The 22037-nt window shown below is 43.7% G+C and overlaps 7 protein-coding genes across 7 annotated transcripts; 6 read left to right on the top strand and 1 right to left on the bottom strand.

Annotated features, from left to right (window-relative positions):
* The first annotated feature begins 282 nt into the window (after positions 1-282).
* K450DRAFT_221297 (uncharacterized protein) lies at positions 283-3079 on the top strand. Its single transcript, XM_051585696.1, has 4 exons — positions 283-1410; positions 1497-2249; positions 2338-2656; positions 2725-3079. Exons 1-4 carry the CDS (start codon positions 506-508, stop codon positions 2872-2874), a joined length of 2127 nt encoding a protein of 708 aa, XP_051449063.1. The 5' UTR covers positions 283-505; the 3' UTR covers positions 2875-3079.
* K450DRAFT_221293 (uncharacterized protein) lies at positions 3010-9996 on the top strand. Its single transcript, XM_051585695.1, has 11 exons — positions 3010-3281; positions 3361-3609; positions 3751-3807; positions 3893-4188; positions 4257-4266; positions 4351-4427; positions 4518-4727; positions 4795-4948; positions 5014-7132; positions 7199-9440; positions 9514-9996. The coding sequence occupies exons 1-11, from the start codon at positions 3140-3142 to the stop codon at positions 9691-9693; spliced, it is 5736 nt and encodes a 1911-aa protein (XP_051449062.1). The 5' UTR covers positions 3010-3139; the 3' UTR covers positions 9694-9996.
* Positions 9997-10442: 446 nt separating this feature from the next.
* Positions 10443-12951, bottom strand: K450DRAFT_221288 (uncharacterized protein). The gene is made up of 8 exons (XM_051585694.1): positions 12582-12951; positions 12419-12490; positions 12159-12304; positions 11958-12089; positions 11731-11880; positions 11579-11660; positions 11285-11490; positions 10443-11205 (listed from the first exon to the last, which is right to left on the bottom strand). The coding sequence occupies exons 1-8, from the start codon at positions 12826-12828 to the stop codon at positions 10639-10641; spliced, it is 1602 nt and encodes a 533-aa protein (XP_051449061.1). The 5' UTR covers positions 12829-12951; the 3' UTR covers positions 10443-10638.
* Positions 12952-12972: 21 nt separating this feature from the next.
* On the top strand, positions 12973-15199 carry K450DRAFT_221281 (uncharacterized protein). Its single transcript, XM_051585693.1, has 7 exons — positions 12973-13022; positions 13094-13104; positions 13175-13399; positions 13465-13535; positions 13600-13887; positions 13958-14961; positions 15032-15199. Exons 1-7 carry the CDS (start codon positions 12998-13000, stop codon positions 15058-15060), a joined length of 1653 nt encoding a protein of 550 aa, XP_051449060.1. The 5' UTR covers positions 12973-12997; the 3' UTR covers positions 15061-15199.
* Positions 15138-16375, top strand: K450DRAFT_221280 (uncharacterized protein). The gene is made up of 5 exons (XM_051585692.1): positions 15138-15259; positions 15330-15436; positions 15518-15602; positions 15668-15792; positions 15868-16375. The coding sequence occupies exons 1-5, from the start codon at positions 15228-15230 to the stop codon at positions 16311-16313; spliced, it is 795 nt and encodes a 264-aa protein (XP_051449059.1). The 5' UTR covers positions 15138-15227; the 3' UTR covers positions 16314-16375.
* Positions 16376-16636: 261 nt separating this feature from the next.
* On the top strand, positions 16637-17586 carry K450DRAFT_221275 (uncharacterized protein). Its single transcript, XM_051585691.1, has 4 exons — positions 16637-16686; positions 16758-16813; positions 16886-16973; positions 17087-17586. The coding sequence occupies exons 1-4, from the start codon at positions 16671-16673 to the stop codon at positions 17119-17121; spliced, it is 195 nt and encodes a 64-aa protein (XP_051449058.1). The 5' UTR covers positions 16637-16670; the 3' UTR covers positions 17122-17586.
* A 1336-nt stretch (positions 17587-18922) lies between these two features.
* K450DRAFT_268046 (uncharacterized protein) lies at positions 18923-21693 on the top strand (the record flags this gene model as incomplete). The annotated part of the gene is made up of 3 exons (XM_051592862.1): positions 18923-20780; positions 21226-21360; positions 21434-21693. The coding sequence occupies 3 exons, from the start codon at positions 18923-18925 to the stop codon at positions 21691-21693; spliced, it is 2253 nt and encodes a 750-aa protein (XP_051449057.1).
* Between the last annotated feature and the right edge of the window lie 344 nt (positions 21694-22037).

The raw sequence follows: 22037 nt of genomic DNA, 5'->3' as shown, positions 1-22037 counted from the left end.
TTGAGAGGCGAGGCTGTGGCAACTAAAAGCCCGGCGGTGCCTGAATCGCGCCACAACTCATAGACCCGCGAATAAAAATATGCTTAGCGGCAGGGAACGCAGCATGAAAGAAAGGTGTCTTAAAGCTGTTACAGCACTTCTTTACATATTCAATATCTTTATCGTTGTCTTATGTCGCATAACAGACATCAAACGTGGGTCAGTCAGACGGCAATGTTTGTCCGGGCCATTTCCAAAATTAGATGTTTGCCAGAGCGGTTCCCACTTCCTAACTTTTCGAAAGCATTATTAGCACCGCGATGAAACCAAAGATATTTTTTCAATTATATCGAATCAAAGGAGAAGATATGCTGTAATTCAAGGTGGTGAGAGTGGTTTCTTAGATTGGTCTTTGGAGATTGTTATTTTTTTTATTTTTTTTTTTAGCATAACGGAGAACGTCACCTCTTTTGTCACACTTCTGTTGTTTTGACCTATTCCCGAATACAACCTCAGGGTCCTAGTCATGGCCGCTAGAGCAAGCTTATCTTCCATAGAAACCTTGGTCTCCGAGCTATCGCTTAGCCGACCTGATTCGTCCAGCTCCTCTAATGATGCCATGGATACATCGCCACCGCCTACTCCGTCCTCACGACGCAGGACGGAATCGAATCCCCCAATGCTACCATTGATGCCCAGCGCAGCAACCACAACAAGAAGACTTATCTCAAATGCTTCAGTGGATGCTCCACTGGAACGGACGCATAAAATAACTGACACAGCAAGTTCTTCCACTACTCCAGACAGCAGTGCTAATACACCAGCAACTGGGTCCTCAGTAACCGGTTACGACTGGCACCAGCAGTCCCTGAATTTATGTATGCATATCTTTTCAAGGGGATTCATCGACGGCGTTGGAAGTGATGTTACTGTATCTGTGCCGGCATGGAAAAAACATTATAAGCTTCACCGTTTAATTCTGGATCAAAATCCATATTTCTCCACCTTGTTGAATGGCAATTTTCGTGAAGCTTCTTCAGGCATTGTTACACTTCATTTTGACGAATCCAATGCCTATATTACAGCTGATTCATTTGAATTTGTCTTGGCCCGACTCTATGGCAAAATGAATGACCCGGATATCAATCACAGTAATGTCCGCCATATTTTGGCTACATGTTCCTATCTTCAATTAGAACAACTATGCGACCATTGTTATCATTTCATCACGAGCGATCTACAAGAAAATAACGTCGTTGATTATCTCATATTCGCTGATCAGTATGCGTTGCACGGCAGCAGCAGGATTCTGGAAGCTGTGCTCACGTTCCTGTGCAGGGAAGCCTGGAATATGGATCGCCTGTCTATCGCCCAAATGCCAGTGGACTGGCTTCAAAAGTTGATTGAAAGTGACGCTTTCTGGGTACCCAGGTTAGCTTGGGCTTCAAATACTTGCTTCATTGTGTTGAAGATCATCGTATCTCAATATCTGTTTGTTTTTGTGTTTTTTTTTCTAGTGAATTCGATCGGTATAGATTTGCCATTCAGGTCATTTCTGAACAGCGTAGGCTCTATAGCCAACAACAACAAGAAAAGACAAGGTCGTGGGCTCCATCACGAGAAAATCTTGAACATTCCATATCCAGTATGTCGTATTCTCGAAGTCGTCGACAAAGTGGCCTAAGCGACAAGTCAGCCTCGGAGATGCATTCAAAGGGAATGAGTCCAGCTGCCATCGATTACTTGAACGAGGAACATGAAGCTGTTTATGAAGATATATTTTCTAATTCGATCTTTTATACCCATATGAATTTTGACCAACTGGAAAAAATAAGAAAAGACAGAGATGAAATCACAGGACAACGATATGTACCAGACCATGTTCTCAAGGATGCCCTGTGGCAGCAAATAGAGTTGCGATCCCGCATTGAATCTGCGAATGAAAGGGATACCGATCTCGGGGTAACTAGTTCTAGCCATCACGAAACCATGGACGATCATACAAAAGTTCGATACGCTATCCCTAGTGACGACACGACGAACTCCACAGGAGAGTCCGCCTTATCACAGGCTATTGGCCAGAAGTCAATGTCATCCAGCCTAAAGCCTATGCCAAACCCATCAACTTTCAGCATTGCCACCAATCCCACCGAAACCTTTGCAAAAAGCTATTCAAAATATCCCCCCTTTCGCTTCAGTGTTGAATTTAATGATGTTGCCCAGCTTAAGCCCAATGTCAAGGTCTATTCTAAAAATGTGTTTTATGCCGGGTAAGCAAGAGGACAATGAAATAGAAGATAACAGAACAGCGCCGGAGTTTAGTTATCATCATGACGATATTAACAAGCTATTTCTTAGGTCCAACTGGAACATGTATATTCAAAAGCACAAATCTCAGCGAAAAGGTCCACTTTTAGGCATCTATCTGCACCGCCAGTCTATTCCTTTGACTACGGGATTTGGCGGCCATACCGGAGCAGCGGTAGGTGAGCAAGGCGGCAATGCTGAGCATGCACGAGTGAGAAGCGATTCGTCTTCGGCGAACTCTGCCGGCTACAGTGACAGACGTAAATGTGTTCGTACTTGGTTTAAAATATTCTGTCCTGCACGAGGACCAAAGCAAGCCTTGACCTTATTCCAAAGTTGTCCGGATGAATTCAAGGTCTCTCAAAGCTGGGTAAGTGGACCTTGTTTTGTTTTTTTAAATAGATGTAATTGAGACTAAATTATATATTACATCTTTAGGGCTGGAAGAGCACCAGTCTGTACAGTGACCGGCCATCCACTGTAGACGACCATCAAGGAGTGAGCCCTGATGCGGAGATGACACGCAATGCACCTGGCATGCAAACACCGACAGCTTTACGCTTCTCAGTAGTAATGGGTCACGTTTAGACATTCTATAGCGCAGGATAGCAACAGACGATAACCTACGCGTTCATGTAATATTCTTTTACCACACCGTTCTTCATAATAATAATAATAATAATAATAATAATGACAATAGGTGAGCATTTTCATCTCAATTATATTTTTTTCCATCAGCCCAAATTTTTTTTTACAGCAAAACCGTTTTTCACGCATAAAAAAAAAAAAATAAACTTCCCTTCTCCCCCCCAGCTTCGTTAAACACGTTCCCTATCCTTTCTTCCACCTTGCAATGACTGATACGTCGGCTGGTAAAATGGGGAGGAAGCATACTAGTAGTATGTCCTGGGATCTATCAGCATCGCCTAATGAAGTCCCAACCCAGAGTAAATCCACACGCACTCCGACCAACCACACGCTGCTTGCTCCACAAGGTAAAAATACCACACTGTGAAAGGTCCAACGTCATTTCGAGATCTTAACCCGCTCATCATAATTGTAATCATCCAACAGTCCACCCAACTCCATCTGTATCTACGCATTCCCATCTCCGGAACCCTTTTGCCCGTCATCAACATTTGCCACGGAGAAGATCTTTGGATAATCCAGCAGAAATGGTCAATCCACAATCACGTTCATCCAGCCCTACCAGGAAACAAGAAGTACAGTATCCCAGGGGAGGTCGACAAATTGGTGCAGAACCACCAAAACCTTTGAGCAGAAGCAATTCTGGTGAACATCGGCAGATTGAGCAGCCTACCGGTTCGTTACTTATTCTTTCTCTATCCTTATTATCTGAATTCTCCCGCCCGCCCCTCTTTTTCTAGCTTCTCCTGTTCTGCTGCCCCCCGCATTGAGCTATCACCATTTGCTTTATCTAATCTCGGTTATTACTTTTCACAGAAACACACGCTCCTCATAAGAAGCGACATTTGTTTGGTCGATTTGGCAAAAAGAAAAGTAAGCTTACTCTGGTGGTGGATGAGTGCTCATGAATCCCACCCACTGAAAACTTTTGGTGGTTTCCTTATTCTCTCTATCAAAGGTCATTCAAATTTGAATACGATGATGATGACACCAAACTCTTCCAGTGCATCGATCCCGTTATTCTCATCAGGCTCATCTACGCCTAATCCACCACCTACTGCGAACCGCAAACGATCCGATGGCTCTTCCGATACATTTCATTCCATATCTAGTTTCACACCCAATGATGAAGCCTACTTTGCGCCGCAATGGGGCCCTCATTTCTATGCGGTTCCACCAAAACGCAATCAAGGTACGGCTGCTAGCAAAAGACGATCTGAAAAAGGAGATATACCAGCTTTCAAGGATGGAAGAGTAAGATTTTTATCATAGAGCGAATATCTGATCTTGCTTCATGTTGACTCACCATTGTCTTTTGATAGGAAACCGAATGTAAGGATGACAGCCATAGCTGGTGTTTGAAGTTTAAATCTCGAACATTGCATGCAGCATAATATACTAACATTGTGGATACAGTGGATCAGAATTTTGATAGCATGGAAGGCATAGTCAACACTGAGTATCATTCAAATCAAGGCAGCCAATCAACTTTGGTGAGTAAAATTGCCTTATTCAATTCCCCAGTGTTTCAGAAGCATTGGGGCGATCATGTCTTTAACTAAATGCTGCTCTCATTTCTTTAGCACCCAGAATCATTTTTCGCCAGCTCAGTCTATAGCAGTGATACAGAAGCATGGTTACCTCCTGACAGTTGGGCAGTCCAACCCGCTCCGTCCTTTTCCACGCGGTATCCTGGTACAAGCACACCTATTGAGTCTTACGACAAAGAGCCGGAAGATGAGGAAGGCTTCTCAACCGTCGACCAAGAGAAATGGGAGCATAGTCGTAAAAATGTGAGTTGATATGTTATGTTTGAACGGCCCACGTTCATATGTACTGATCCATTTCTCTCTCCCTTAGTACTGTATTCGAATTTTTAGACCAGATGGGACGTTCACAACGTTGCAAGTGCCTTTGCATACACAAGCAAGCGAGCTTGTCACCCGACTGGCTGGAAAGTTCTTTTTGCCCGACATTAGTAAATATGGCCTTCGCATGCGTCGGCATAAACTAGGTAAGCTTAGAAAAATCATATCGTTTAAAAACCACCCTAGATCGCTTACCTTACATTTTGTTCAGAACGTATCTTGGCTCCAAATGAGCGACCCTTGCAGATTCAAAAGCAGTTGTTGGAGCAGATTGGGTATACTGATCTAGATAGAATAGAGGATGTTGGCAGAGAGGACAATTCTTACTTGGTACGGTTTACATTTGGACCTATCGTCGCTCATACATTACAAGAAGAAGAGCTCGATTTTGGCAACTATCAACACGTGGATCTACAAGCATGCAATCTACCAGCCATTCCTATTTTCCTCTACCGTCATGCTGCTCGCATTGAGCAACTGGATGTTAGCAAAAACCTTTTGATCGAAATACCCATCGATTTTGTTCAAATGTGCACCAGTTTGCGGGTTCTTCGGCTGATAAACAACGACTATGTTATGATCCCGCCTTCGGTTCGATACATCCGATCGTTGGAGCAACTCAATATATCCAGTAACCGACTACGCGAATTACAACATGCTCAGTTGGAACAATTGGAACATTTGACGTCCTTGACTGCCTTTAACAATTGTCTGGACTCTCTGCCACCGTCGTTTGCCAACTTCAAGCACTTGACTACCCTCAACATCTCTAACAATTCCTTCACCGAATTTCCAACTATCATTTGCCAAATCACAAGCTTGTTGGATTTAGACGTCAGCTTCAACAAAATCACCGATTTCCCATCCGAGATTGGATCTTTAGTCAATTTAGTTCGTATGTGGGCGGTGGCAAATCAATTGACTGGCCAACTGCCTCAAAGCTTTCGATTTTTGGCACGCTTGAAAGAGCTGGATATACGGCAAAATTTGATCACTGATATGGAGGTCTTGAGCTGCTTACCAAGTTTGGAGATTCTATTTGTTGATTACAATGCCGTGAGCATCGTTAACAACGAATTCAAAAACCTGCGACAACTCAAAATGTGCAAGAACCACCTCACACAGTTCAACTTGAGTCCTCCCAATCAACCCACCACTGAAGATACGACTGGTATACCTAGGCAGATTGAAGGATTCCCTGGTATGACAGGATCAGTGCTAACTGAGCTGAATATTTCGAGCTGCAAACTCTCTTCTTTGCCGGAAGACATGTTTTCGCAAGTGACAGCTATCGAGATCTTAGTTCTAGACAACAATACTTTGAACTCATTGCCGTCTAGCATCGGCGAATTGCGAATGCTCAGCAAGCTATCAGTGCAAAACAACCTGTTGTCTAGTGTTCCTGTCGAGATTGCAAAACTCGGTCAACTCAAGAGCTTGGACCTGCAAAAGAACAATTTGAAAACTTTGCCAAAGGAAATTTGGTTATGCTCTGCTCTTCAAATGTTGAATTGTTCGTCCAATTTGCTTGAAACGTTCCCTGAACCTTACTCTGCTCCAGGCGTAGCTCTGCACTTGGCACTCGGTCCGCAAGCACAAACTGTTGTTACTCCCACCGTCATGGCCAATGCTGCTTCCGATCTTCCGCAAGGCACCGCACTAGGAAGTAATGCAGGCCAAGGCATGGTTCCATTGCAATCTACCAACATGCCACTTCATTTGATCAATCCAAATGCCAATAATACCCATATTCAAATGTTTGACAGTTCTGCCAAAAATCCACCTTTGCCTGCAGATTACCTTCCTCGAACAGACTCTTTACCAAACAATACCAATGAGCGACGGTCGAGCAACACGTCAAGTATCTCCACACAAAATAATCCAAGTGGTGTGACTTCACCACATGCTCCACCTAACTTCAATCCACCATCTTTCTTCGCTAGCCCACGTAACCATCCTCCACCACTCTCGCTATCGCTGCGACAGCTATTCTTGGGTGACAATGGTTTAACAGATGATGTGTGGTCGCCGCTATCATTGTTCCTTGAACTCCGCACTCTCAACTTGAGCTTTAATGACTTGTACGATATACCTTCTGAGTGCCTTTGTCATCAACATTTATACGAATTGTATCTCTCTGGAAATCAATTGGCTTCCCTGCCGGCGGATGATATCGAAAAGCTTAGCTATCTACGTGTTCTTGCTGTAAATGGAAACAAGCTCCAAACTCTACCCGCTGAAATCAAGAAGCTACGAAAGCTACTTGTACTGGATGTAGGAAGCAATGTCTTGAAGTACAACATTGCCAATTTAGAATACGATTGGAATTGGTAAGTTTGTTGATTACTTCCTTCTTGTTTGATGAAGTGTTTTTATTCATTCTCTTGACTTTGTAGGAATCATAACCTGGGTCTTAAATATCTCAATCTTTCCGGTAATAAGCGATTGGAGATCAAAGTTCATAAAGACATAGAAGACTTTAGCGCATTGTCAAGACTACGCGCCTTGGGTTTAATGGACGTCACAATTCTTGTTTCTGTTCCTGAAGAAACTAATGATCGCCGAATTAGAACCTCCCCTTCGGAAGTCAACAGCATGGCGTACGGTGTTGCAGACTGGCTAGGTCCCAATGATCATTTGGCCACTTGGGATCTGGTTATGCCACGATTCCGAATGCGCGATGATGAGTGTCTCTTTGGACTTTACGATGGACGAAAGACCACCAAATCAGGTTGCAAAATCACCAAATACCTTAACGACGCGTTCACTATCCACTTTACAACCGAACTTAAGAAGGTCAAAAATGACGATACAACCGTAGCGGCACTTCGTCGAACGTTCTTGTCCTTGGAGAAGGAACTTGGTTCTACTGTTAGCGATGATAAATCCCTGGGTGCGTCAGCGGTAGTGTGCTACATTTCTGGCACGAAGTTGTACGTTGCTAACGTTGGCGACGCTCTCGCCGTCATCTCCCGCAACAATGGCCAAGCGTATGAAATCACGCAAAAGCACATTCCATTGAATCCTAGCGAAATCTCAAGAATTCGAGCCGCTGGCGGCTACATTTCGAACTCGGACACATTGAACAATGAACTTCACGTTTCCAGAAGTTTTGGTCATTTTAGATTGATCCCCGTTGTGAACGCCAATCCATATGTCTCCACTATTGATCTCACTGAAGAGGACGAATTCGTGATCATGGCTTCGAAAGGACTTTGGGAGCGCATGTCGTATCAAAGTGCCGTCGACATTGCTCGAACTGAAAAAGAAGACCTGATGTTAGCTGCGCAAAAGTTGCGTGATTTTGCCATTACGTATGGAGCTGACGATAATATCATGGTCATGGTCATCGGAGTGGGCGATATGTTTGACAAGCGTGACAAACGATATCGTGTAAATAGAGGGGGTAATCTTCCTGGCGGAAGAGCAGGCAGCGCAACCGATGGTGGTGGCATTCTCCTTGAAGACGGATCTACTACGCCTGGCCCTCTTTCATTGGTTGGTAAGAATAAGCGTCGTGGAAAAGAAGGCGGTCCGGGTGATTCTACATTGGCTCGTTTGGACCGTGAGGTTCCACCTCCCATCAATCAAGTGGCTCTCGTCTTCACAGATATCAAGAACTCCACTCTGCTTTGGGAAACTCAGCCTGAAGGAATGCGATCCGCTATCAAAATACACGATTCCGTCATGCGTAGAACTCTGCGAAGTGTTGGAGGTTACGAAGTCAAAACGGAAGGTGACGCTTTCATGGTCTGTTTCCAAAATATTACATCTGCGCTTCTGTGGTGTTTCACTGTACAATTGCAACTACTGGAAGCTGACTGGCCGGCTGGAATCTTGGATACTGAAGATGGTCGAGAAATCGAAAAGGACGGCGTGGTCATTTACAAGGGACTTTCTGTCCGCATGGGTATCCATTGGGGATCTCCTGTATTTGAACGTAACCCTATCACTGATCGCATGGATTACTTTGGACCTGTTGTCAACAAGGCAGGACGTATTTGTACCGCGGCGGACGGTGGGCAAATCTGTGTATCATCAGACGTTATTGCTGCCTTACGAAGCTTCCCTGGCGTTTTGGAAGGCGATGAAACCCAAAGCCCTGAGTCTTCTCTGGCTGGAGATGATCTCACATCTGTCATAGCTGGAAGCGGACGATCCATCAGTAAAGATATCGTGCAGCTAAGACGTTTAGGATTCCACGTTATGGAGCTTGGTGAGCGACGCTTGAAAGGATTGGAAACGCCAGAGTTGCTCAGTATGGTATACCCCAAGCAACTTGCTGCTCGTATGGAGCTTGACAAGATGGAACTATTGTCGCATGGTGGAGTCGTGCCACCCGCCAACATCACCCCTCCGCCTCTCATTGGAACACCCGCCATTAATATCACTGAAACTGGCAATTCGTCAGGTTCGCCGGTTGGAGATCATGTTGCTCCATCGCACACCTTCTCACGACTTTTAGAATCCAATCACATACGCTCACTCGTTCGGCTTGCCCTCCGTCTTGAAGGTGTTGCCTCCGGCAACATACTGCAACCAACCTTTCAAAACTCTCTGCTGGAAGTCAATATCAACTCTGCTGCTTCCGATGAGCAAATTTTGCATCTGGTTGAAAATCTCGTTACTCGTATAGAGGTAAAGTATCGTTTTGTGCCTACGCTATGCCAATTTTCCGACTTGGGTATTTATGGATTCTTTCATTCTTCAGAACGCAGCGTCGATGATGTACCTTCAAAAAATGGGACGGTTCACAAGGGTCCTCGAGAAATTGGGAGAGGCCATTGAAGTGGATCCGTCTCATATCTTACGAGCATTGCAAATGTATGCTGATGTTATGGGAGCAGGTGACCCGCCGTCTGGAACTGAGGAACAAATGAACCGGTACTAGTAATGCTCTATCCAGCAGAACATTGCACACACCAGAGTCCGTCGCCCGTTCCACTTATTGCTCTTTCCTTTCATTTGAAAGCAATCATACCACTATAACACACACATACTTTGCACTTCCAAGCGTTATTATTTCATCTTTCTTGGTCATACATCTGTCTTCAAATAATTGAAAATGACTGTACATAGCTTCATTATTGTTTTCTTATCATTCATTCATTTGTTCTTTTTGTTTGTTGTATTTCGTTCCGTTTTTATAAATGCCACGGATTAGAAAAATTCTTGCCAGTACGATTCAATCGAGTCAGGAACAAACTGTTTCGTAATTTCCATAATTTGTAGGTCAGCTTTCCCTTTGCCTTTTTTTCAAACTGCACCCAACACAACGGTATTAGTAATGGAATCCTCAACAACCTCCAGCAATAAAGTACAGAGCTGCGACCATAAGCCACTACAAGAGTGTCTGAAGAAGAACAACAACGATCGTTCCAAATGTATGAAGGAATGGAATGAATTCCAAGAACAATGTCGCCGAGCAAAGTAAGTGTGGGCCATGCCAGAATCACAACAAAAAAAGAAACCACGAATATTCAAGGCGATTATTGTTTTTTTATTTCTTGCTATAGGCAAGCATCGAAAGGAGAAGAATGCACTACCTGCCAGCCTGGCGTATAAATTTTCTCGATGGTCAATAATGGAGGGCGCATAGACATAAAACTAGAAGAAAAAAGTTGTGTACAATAGAAACAATATAAAAGACCGTCAAAGATGACCTTGGAGGAGATAATGAGGAAGAATTACAATGAGATGGTTAAAAGAAAAAAACCAAATGTATATGCGTAGGTATGAATGAATAAGAAGAGGCCAAGATGTCTATAAACCAAGATTATTTCTTTTAGCTGTTGTCCCTTCTGCTTTCTTTTTATGCCGTTCCTCTTATTCGTTTTCAGTCCGTCTTCTTCTTTCCTTTGCTAGCTTCTTCCTCAGGTTTGACCTTTTTGTTGTCACTCCGGCTACTGCCATGGCTACTTTCACCTTGTTCGGTCGTAGCTTCTTCGTCTTCTCGTTGTTTTCGTTTCCGATTTTCAGTGTCGGTGCTTGGCGTGGGTGGTGCGCTGGGTGTATCTGACGTTGCACTCGGTGGTGTCAGTAATCTTTGGATGGAAGCCTCATCAATGCCGGCAGCTCGAAGGGCACGTCGAATGGTTTCATTGCTTGCTGCACTGTTTTGTATGGATGATGTAGCGCGAAGGGGTGTGATCGGATTGCGAGAGCTTGTGTCCGAGTTTTGTGATGATGGCTGAGATAATCCAGCACTGCCACTATTTCCACTGCGCACATACGATAGCCAAGAGTCTAATGCTCCTCGGCCAGATAAGCGTACATGAGAATCCTGAGGCCGGTCTTCTAATTCCGCACTGCCAAGAACTGAACCCAAAAAGTGGTTAATTAAGCTTAATCCCTGGGTAATTCTTGCCGACCGTAACGCCATTAACTGCAATCGTTCCTGTTCCTGCAATAGCGGAACGTTAGTGAAACGTTAGTGAAACGTTATATTAAAAAGGTGGTGGTGTTGTTATAAATAACTGTACCTGTCGAGTCGTGTCGTCTGTCTCGTTTCTCAATCCTCGGCTCAATTCTCGTAGCCTTGGAATGGTGTCGGCCAGAAGATCAGCTAGCTCATCCACCACTACTCCAACTTGAGCCGTTGGCGAATCTCCACTGGTCCGCAATCGTCTACGAATTTCTTCCACATAACTAGGGTTAGGGAAAGCTGCCGATGGATTTGGACGAATTTCTAAGGAAATCATTGGCCAATTAGTTGATCGGACACTACAGCATTAGTAAGGACTCTCCGAAAGAAAAACCACAGCTCTTCAACTTACCTTCATCGACGGGAGTATCCAGTAGTTGGCGCACGTTTCCGATGGAAGACATGGTTCGAGAGAGCCTGTATTCAATGTTGGACTGATGCGAAAAAGAAAAAAAATCGGATAAGCATCTGCATTTACTGCCAAATTCACATAAAGTAGCTTACAGTAAACGGAGTCCCGGGTCCGGATGACGCCGCGCTTGTTCTGCTCTGCTCACTTCCTATTGAGTCATCCGAATGGGTTCGATTACGCAAATTGGAGTTGGTGCGAGGGTTTGTAGGCGGTGGTCCAGGAATAGGGCGGGAGATGCGGTGCTGTTTAGTCCCCATGACACAGAAAAGGTAAATATCACATATCGGTCATAGATGGATATGTCTAAACATCGACTTACCCATACACGAGATGTATTATTGTTATCACCAGCAGCAGTATTGCCTGCACTGTTGTTGGCGTTGGAATCGGTATCCGGGTTGTTGAGGCCATTATTATTTGCAGAAAGCCCGTTCAAAAGGTTAAAAAATATCTAAAAAAGAAATTAGTCATTTCTAGAAACCAAGAGAAAACCGGATGAAATTTTGATTGTCAGACTTACCGAGCCAGGGTCGGCCATTTCACCAACAGTAGTATCTAGCGTAATGAAAGCATACCCTTCCATGGGCGGGAACCTAGAGCCGCCAAATGGGTGGCGCGGCCTAGGGAGGCCCCGTGGATGAGGATCTCTTGCGCTATGTGGGTCATCTAAAGGCAACAAATTTTTAGATTTTTGTAAATAGGAGAGCAGTGAGAAGAAAAAGAGGAAAGGGCAGCAATGTCTGTTATTCTTTTCTAACCCTGATCTTGTCATCAACTTACCATTGTCTGGGTTATGAGGAGCGCCAGTAGGGCGCACAACCAAATGGACAACTTTTCCGTCATCTAGATTGGCTGAAATGGAAACGTTAGTCTTATTTCGTCATGCTGCATTGCTCCACCAAGTCAACGCATAATCAGCTACGAAAGTCATAGTGTCATTTACCATAATCCAGCAAGTTTTTGTCGTCTTTAAGAACTCGCCCTTGAAATATGAGGCGCTGTCGTTGGCTGTCTACTTGTGAAACGGCTTGAATATGTTCCTTTAATTGCAGGACAGTGGAGTTGCGAGGTAAGCGGACGGAATGCGTGGTTCTCTCCAGTGATTTGATGTGTAATGATATGATGACAGAAGAATGTTCTCCTTGAGATTGATCTTGTCCTGTTGAATCTTGCTTTTCGTCAGTAGCCATGCTGAGTAATGATCGGTATAAGGCGGGCGAAGTCAAAGGTGAGATGTGGGACTGAGAAGTACTCTCCACCCCTCCTGGTGTTCAGCCGCAGTCACACATTTTTTTGTGAGCCAGCAACCCAACGAAAAAAAAAACCGAGATCAGCTCTTAACAAACGAAAGCTTTCACTATGGTGGCACCTACAAAAAAGAAAGGTACATTGAATCAACCATGGCAATGAAGTATTGAATGAGGCATGATTACTTACACTTCTCCTTCCACTTAGGTCCTTCGCAGGTCAGATGTCGGAAATCATCAACGGTTAAAGCAATAGACGATCATTAACCAATTTTTTTTACTACGATAGACCGAACTTTTGGTAAAGGCATGCGGCGAAATTGTTGCCGAAATGATGTCTGCCATGGAAGGCAAGAAGGATGTCAACTTGAATGCTCTCAAATCGAGAATTTCTCGTAAAAACAAACTACAGAAACAACCAAAATTGGTCGACATTATCTCTGCTATTCCCGAGCACCAAAAGGCAATGCTACTTCCTCAACTCAAGGCTAAGCCTGTTCGAACAGCCTCTGGTGTAAGCGATAGATCTATTCATCGAACATATGCCTTCATCACCTCCTAATCAACTCTGTTGAAAAGATTGCCGTCGTCGCTGTCATGTGCAAACCCCACAGATGCCCACACATTGCTATGACAGGAAATATCTGCGTGTAAGTTTGACAACGTCAAACTGTGCCTTACGAATAGCTCAAGCACTAAATTATCATCCCTCAGTTACTGCCCAGGAGGACCTGATTCTGACTTTGAATACTCCACTCAGTCCTATACTGGCTATGAACCAACATCTATGAGAGCCATTAGAGCTCGCTATCATCCATTTGAACAATCTCGAGGACGTGTAGATCAACTCAAGAGCTTGGGTCATTCTGTTGACAAGGTAGAATATATCATCATGGGTGGTACTTTTATGTCCATGCCTGAGGACTATAGAAATTGGTTTATCTCCAATTTGCATGACGCCCTCTCTGGACATTCTAGCAATGACGTGGATGAAGCAGTCAGGTATGTTTGTTTAAATGAACCAGAATTCCATCCGAACAAAGCAGTATGAATAATTCGCGACTTTCATTAGATTTTCTCAGCAGAGTCAAACTAAATGTATCGGTATTACCATCGAAACTCGACCTGATTACTGCTTGAAACCCCATTTAAGTCAAATGCTTCGATACGGTTGTACTCGTTTGGAAATTGGTGTACAAAGTGTATATGAGGATGTCGCTCGAGATACCAACCGCGGCCACACTGTCAAGGCCGTTAGTGAATCATTCCAGTTGGCAAAAGATGCTGGCTACAAAGTGGTTTCTCATATGATGCCTGATTTGCCCAACGTTGGTATGGAACGTGATATTGAGCAATTCAAGGAATACTTTGAAAATCCAGCTTTCCGATCTGACGGTCTAAAAATTTACCCAACCCTTGTCATTCGCGGTACCGGTCTTTATGAACTCTGGCGTACTGGTCGCTACAAGAACTATACTCCAAACGCCTTGATTGATCTTGTCGCACGCATTTTGGCCCTGGTACCCCCGTGGACTCGAATTTACCGAGTGCAGCGAGATATCCCAATGCCACTTGTTACATCCGGTGTGGAGAATGGTAACTTGAGAGAACTCGCTCTCAACCGAATGAAGGATCTGGGTACTGAATGTCGCGATGTTCGAACCAGAGAAGTTGGTATTACTGAAATTCATAACAAGATCAAGCCTGATCAAGTGGAGTTGATTCGCCGAGACTATGTTGCTAACGGCGGCTGGGAGACATTCTTGTCTTATGAAGACCCCCACCAAGATATTTTGATCGGATTGTTGAGATTGCGAAAGTGTTCACCCCAAACTTTCCGGCCTGAACTTACCAGTGCTGGTCAAACATCGATTGTTCGAGAATTGCACGTCTATGGCTCAGTAGTCCCCATGCACAACCGCGACCCAACCAAATTCCAGCATCAAGGTTTTGGAACCCTCCTTATGGAAGAGGCAGAACGTATTGCTCGAGAGGAACATGGCAGTGTCAAACTAAGTGTCATTTCTGGCGTTGGCGTGAGACACTACTACGCTAAGCTGGGCTATTATCTTGATGGTGAGTTGGAACACAGATATTTTGGTCAACTTTGCACTTCATGTCTCTTACCAAATGTTTATTTTTATAGGTCCCTATATGTCTAAGATGCTCGTTTAATCATCATTACGGCTATCTTGAGAATTAATACAATGAGTTTTAAATGTAAATACTTGAATAAAAAGCACAATCAATTTTGAATGGGGTAAAAGCCCAAATTTCTCTCGGCCAAAAAGCCAGTCTTTCGCTTGAAGAAGCGCTCCTGTTTTCTTTCACCACACTGTTTTATGGCTGCCAACTTTTGGACATCATCACACAGGTAATTACCATTTCAAATATCATAACTGCGGTTCTAATTTGCATAGTAACTGATTCTGCCCCGTATACAGCCAACATTGGTTGCTTGATCGATGGACTATAGTCCAAAGTCGGCAAGAAGATTTAAAGTATGTCTCTGAGGTTGACATTGTCAAGCTGAACATTTGGTTCTGTAACTGTAAGTCTTGATTGATAGTGCAGAACACCCCGGATGTACCATTTGCATCTAACTCTCAACATAAATGCTTGTAATCGACAGTGATCCAGAAACTGGCAAAGCGGCTTCAACTGCGACAGCAAGTTGTGGCCACTGCATTTGTTTATTTCAAGCGGTTTTACACCAAGTATGCCTACACTGAAAATAAGTTACAAGATATGACGTTTTTACTCACCATTGATTCATTTACAGAAATAGCTATCGAAGCACGGATCCAATGCTGGTCATGGCAACGTGTGTGTATTTGGCCTGCAAAATCGAGGAATGCCCACATCATATCAAGATGATTGTCCAAGAAACAAAACATGTCTTGCAAGGTAAATTTGGTTTTTCATACAGTATTTGCCAATTCAATGCACCAGACAGCTGATAGATGGGTGTCTGTCCACTAGACATTGGAGGTTTCCGATACGACAGTTCTAGCGTTGCTGAATTTGAGTTCTATCTTTTGGAGGAATTGGAATTTTATCTTATTGTGTGGCACCCATATCGCTCTCTTACTCATTTTGCCACGGAGCTCGGTATACGAGAAGCAGGCTTACAATACGCATGGTTCATCGTCAACGACTCGTATCGCACTGATGTTTGCCTTTTATACCCTCCACACATGATTGCCCTAGCCGCCATCTACATAACGGTGGTGCTTAAACACGCCGACTTCGCACCTGGATCGGTTGGTGACAAGTTAGATATGCGACAGTGGTTTGCTGACCTCAATGTTGATATGGCCGCCATTGTGGAAATTGTGCAAGATATCCTTGGAATCTATGAGATTTGGGGAGACTGGCGAGAAGACAAAGTAATTGCATTGTGGAAGGAGTTGAAGCATCGGTCATAACAATTAAACGTTGATAATGTAAATAAAGCTTTCAGATTAAATATCACACTTTCGGTAGTAAATGCCGCCTGAACTGATAAAGTATACTAGATTTGTCCGTTTGGTACTAATACTTTATAAATTCATTCATACTTTGAGCAAGATTAACAACTTTTCGTATGTCCATTCAAGAGACTTCTAGCATACACCGATACTGAATAATGATTTTCCTCGACATGAACCGTCTCAGGGTCCTGAACGTGAATAAACGCATCCAAAATGGGTTGGATGAAATCACGTGAATCGTCTCTGGGAGGTGAAAGAAAAAAAATTCATTCAGTGGTAGCCTTTCCCTCCATATCGGTTTTTTTGTTGAACATGTCCGGACGCCAAGGTAAGAAGCATACTTTGCCCAGTAAATAACTTGCATAAGATACTGGTTTCTCAACAAAGTTTGGTATGTAGGTGGAAAACTTAAGCCTTTGAAGGCAGCCAAGAAGAAGGGAGGTGATCTTGACGAAGTAAGTGATTAGTGTACATGACTTTACCACCAGTCTAGACATGTACTCATTCAAGTCGCTTGATTCTTTCAGGAGGATCTTGCTTTCAAGAAGAAGCAACAAGAGGAGGCCAAGAAGCTCAAGGAGATGGCAACTAAGGCTGCTGGCAAGGGTCCTCTTGGTATGTACACTATTTTTTTTATATACTTATTTTTTTTTTTTTTGTTCACAAGACGCAAATGCTGAATGGAAACGTAATATACTAAACCTTTACCTACTTTCAATCATTTACAGTCTCTGGCGGTATCAAGAAGTCTGGAAAGAAATAAGCAATAAACACAATATCCAATTTTACAAGGAAAAAATCTTTAATATGATCTAATGTCTGTTTGATTCTAGTTGAGAGAATCTGATGCTATATTTACAAAACGTGGTTGAATTAGGCTTTGAAATGTGTGAATGTAGTGCAAAACGAAGGAAAATAGAAACGTAAATTCTATGTTGAATAGATCCACAAATAGAGGTTCAATAGAGAAAGATTATTTGTCGGCTGGGTGAGAGCGCTGTATCTCTTCAATAACTCGGGCGAGGATATCGGCTGGGGCGGTGGTGAACATGGTGGATGGGTAAATTTTACTGCCCCAAGTAGGGTGAAGGAGTACGTGGCAGCAACCGGTATTCTGAATGTCGTATTTCAAGAGTGCTTGGGTGCCTTGTACATCTGGATATGGGCTAGCACCTGGGGCGCCATAGATCTAGACGAAAGTATTAGTAAATTCTTGTCGATTGGACGCCGTAATAAAATCAATCATTCTGCTTACGGGATAACCTGAGGCAGGGTCCATGATATCGGCCCACATACCGACTGACCGCAGGCGATCGACTACAAGCTTTCCCCACTCGACGAACTGAACATATCGGATAAGATTATTATGGCTGAAGGCGAACAAAGTGGAGTAATAAAGAAAAACTACATACCAGTTCTAATCTGACATCTCGTTCTGCATTGGCGGCCATTGTAACTCCCACCATGTCATTATCGCATCTTTGAATAACGGGAACGACAAGTATCCGCTTCAATTCTTGCCGTCTCATTGCCGGGAAGATGTATGTCAATTCACGCTGGAATCGAGGCGGCGGTGAGTGAATGGAATACTCGAAATCCGAGTCGCAATGCTTGAGTCGAGTCGGTGGCAATAAGCACTGTTGGCTATGTGTTTTGTGTGGAAGTGTAGCCAACGATGTAGTAGAACATTGTGTGGATGTCATTTCAGAGTGGATAAGGCTGGCACGAAAAAAAAAAAAAAAAAAAAAAATTATAGCGTCAGACTGGCCATAGAGGGACCATCCATATTTAATCTCAGAGAACCAATTGCTTCGAGACAGAAAGATGAATCAAGGCGGCCAACACCTTTTGAGCCCACTTGCTTCAAATGATTCACGCTACAAAAAAAAAATAAGAAGAACGAATTGAAGCAAGGAAATGTATTTCTTTATAGCTGAATGAATGTAGTGTCGATTTCACCAAAGTCTGACACTTTAGCAAATCACGCCACTACTAGGCGATCGTCCACAATGCACCTTGGATCGTGGCAAACCCCATCTGGTGACTGGTCGGCTTCAGTTGTACGACTGTCCCTTTATCCAAAGCAGTACAGAGAGGGGCAGATTGTCACGCACCAGCCAGTGTCGTCATAGCAGAGTATACCTTTCTTCCTTCACAACTTCTATCAAAAGATGTTGATGACTTGGTATGAATCAGTTGTAAAACGGAGAGTACTTAAATGGTGATATTTCTCCCCACATGTGGACACACCAGATGATGGTAGTGATGCTGCAAATTTGTTCCAGTTTTGCTTGTTATGAAAAAATGTGCGTTTAGGCAGGAGAGGAGGGAGATAACTCGTTCTCCTGCTTGATTCCCTTTTTCCTTCCCTCTTTTTTTATTTTGTGTGTGTGTATATTTTTTGTTGTTTCTTTCTCTCTCTCTTTCCCCTTTGCCTCTTGACCTACCACTTCCCTTTCCCACATCCATTTTTTGCAGTAATGACAACAGGTCCTCTGCATCTTTCTCATATTTTACATCGATCAAAGAGGGTGCTTCTGTCAAAATTTCATCGTCGACGTTCTATGACTCAGCCACAGCTTCCTCCAGTTCAATTTGAACGAAATACACCTAGAACTCATCAACGTCCTCCGTCAACAAAATCTAAGTCTTCTTTTGAAGCTACACCGCAGTTACATGCAGACAAGCCCTCCAATCACTTCTTTTATATGGCAGATAACCATCTATTTGGCCGCAACGGAACCCCCAAAAATGAGACTATGGCCATTTCCTATTACAGACAGGCACACGAACAAGGACATACCCAAGCCGAAGCCGTGCTTGGTTTTTGTTATGAATTTGGTTTAGGTGTTGATCGAGACTTGTCCATGTCAGAGCATCACTATCTCAGTGCTGCCGAAAAGGGCGAAGGGTTAGCAATGGCTCGCTTGGCATTTTTCCGGAAATACGGACGTCCAGGGGTACGCATCGATAGAACAGAGGCAGAGGAATGGACCGAGAAAATGAGAAAGCAAGGGGTCTCTGCTGTTTCATGGATCATTCGTGCAGCAACGCAAGATAATCATCCTTCAGCTCAATACTGTCTTGGCGTCTGTTTTCATGATGGCATAGGCGTGAGTAAAAATGAGCAAGAGGCATTCAAATGGTACAAGAAGAGTGCTGAACAAGGCAATGCTCGAGGCCAAGGTATCCTAGGCTACTGCTACGGAGAAGGATTTGGTGTAGAAAAAGATGAAGCGGAAGCTATGCGATGGTACAAACTAGCTGCGGAGCAAGGCGAAACAGTCGCTATCTACAACGTAGGCTATTGTTATGAAGATGGCATTGGTGTAGAAAAAAATGTTTATGAAGCTGTGAAATGGTATTTACGATCGGCTGAACAAGGCAACGCATTTGCCCAAAACTCACTTGGGTACTGTTATGAAGATGGCATTGGTGTCAACCAGGATTATGTCAAGGCAGCTGCTTGGTATAAGAAAAGCGCAGAACAAGGCTACCCTTGGGCGGAATGCAACCTTGGCTACTGTTATCAGAATGGCATTGGCACCCCAAAAGATGATGAACAAGGTGCTTATTGGTATCGAAAGGCAGCATTACAGGGTCATGCACGAGCTCAGCATAATCTTGGATTTTGTTATCAAAATGGTATAGGAATCTCTCGCTCCACGACCGAGGCTGTCAAGTGGTACATTAAATCAGCTGAGCGAGGTAATATATTTGCCTATCATTCCCTTGGATATTGCTACCAAAATGGTATTGGTGTCACTGTCAATGAACAAGAAGCAGTGTACTGGTACTATCTCAGCGCTGAAGAAAACCATGCGCCAGCCCAACTTTCTCTTGGGTATTGCTATCGTAACGGAATCGGAGTCCCCAAAAATGAACAAGAAGCCGTAAAGTGGTTCCTGAGGTCAGCTGAACAAGGCAATGCACTGGCTCAAAATTCATTGGGCTATTGCTATGAAGAAGGCTTGGGTATAGACAGAGATTCCAAACGTGCTGTGTACTGGTATTACAAAAGTGCAAAGCAAAACAACCCCTGGGCGCAATGCAATCTGGGCTTTTGCTTTGCTAATGGCATCGGCGTTCCACAAAACAATAACAAAGCGGTGCACTGGTATAGAAAAGCCGCCGACCAGAACCATGCACGCGCGCAGGACAAATTAGGTCTGCACCTTCAACACGGTCTAGGAGTTACACGAGATCTGACTTGCGCCGCGCAATATTTTCGATATGCAGCTCAGCAAGACCACATTGCCGCTCAGTTCCACCTTGCCAATTGCTTAGAAAAAGGTTTGGGCACTGAAGTCAATCTTCAAGAAGCCACCATGTGGTTCGAACGCGCTGCTTTGGCAGGCTGTAGAAGCTCGCACGAGCGTTTACGACGGCTTTTGATCCGAGTTTGTTTCGAATCTGACACCGGTAACTTCTCGACTTTGATTAAAGGAAATTTCTCTACAGAATGGATGAATGGTCACTGCGCACCTGCCGCTTAATCAAAATGTTTTCAATCAAGTATCCCTCACTTCTTCCTTGCATTAATCTGAAATTTGCATTTCAATCCACGTACTTTTTCATTCAACACTTGTTTCGCTCACTTCATCTGTAGATTTTTTTTCCTGTTAAATTGATTTTTTCCGTGCTATGCTGGCGCAGATGCATACTGTTAAAACCGTTGAGCAAAGATATATACCTTTGTAAGTAGCATATTGCAGTCAGCGCAATTAATAGTAATGTTAGCTTTTTCATTTTTTTTTTTTTTTTTCAATACAAGAAAAAAAAAATACCTCACTTGCCAATCTCGCTCGGTATTAGGGCTATTTGTTTTACCATAGCTCCTTCACATTCACGTCACTTTTCACTTTAGACTACATTGCAATGGCCGTGTTTCTACCATTGTTAGTGATTGGCGGTGCTCCCGTGTGTTATGCTACTTACAAAGTTTTTGACACTGTTGACAAAGAGACAACCCGACTTATTGCTCCTCAAGGAACTGAATCATGTAAGACATTTGACCGAAGCGGATGCTCAAACATAGCATTGATGAAATACTGACTGATAGCGTCTTGTAACAGCGTCCTCCACTTCATACTTGACAGCAACCACAGTATCGATTGTAACTGCTGGAATGTTTTCGAAATACGCCTTCACATCGCAAACTAGACACAGGTTATTTTTCGCCAAAGTTGCACCAACATCAGATCTAAGAATTGCCTCTCTAAAAGTTGCTGGAGAGCTACTAGGAAGAATTTCACTTGTTCTATGTGGTGCAGCGGCAGCTGGAGCTGCCTCTGGTCGTGCCGTGGCATTAAATTCGAGCCCTAAGAAAACATAAACGGAGCAGATGATGTAACCATGTACACTAATGAAGTATAGAGCATACTGAAGGATATTTATTTGTGAGAATAAAAACAACTATACAAGAATATTAACATCAAAGAGTTATTTGAAGCTTCCAGGAAAGTACAATGGCTCCAGTCATCATGATGTCTATGTGGTGAACGAACTACTTGGCAAGCTTGGTTTGGCCTGTGGCGTTGTGTGGCTACGAAAGCCCTCCCCCCAAATCGAAATTCCCCCCCCCAAATTGCGGACTCACATTTTTGAAATACCCTCTGTGGGCCTGCCGATTGCTGTTTCCCTCCTTTCTCGCCTGTGAGTGTCCTATTCATTATGCAT

Source organism: Umbelopsis ramanniana (assembly GCF_025399195.1).
Source record: "Umbelopsis ramanniana AG unplaced genomic scaffold K450scaffold_3, whole genome shotgun sequence".
Taxonomy (NCBI): domain Eukaryota; kingdom Fungi; phylum Mucoromycota; class Umbelopsidomycetes; order Umbelopsidales; family Umbelopsidaceae; genus Umbelopsis; species Umbelopsis ramanniana.
The sequence above is the reverse complement of the archived record's forward strand: the minus strand, read 5'-3'. Positions and strand labels throughout refer to the sequence as shown.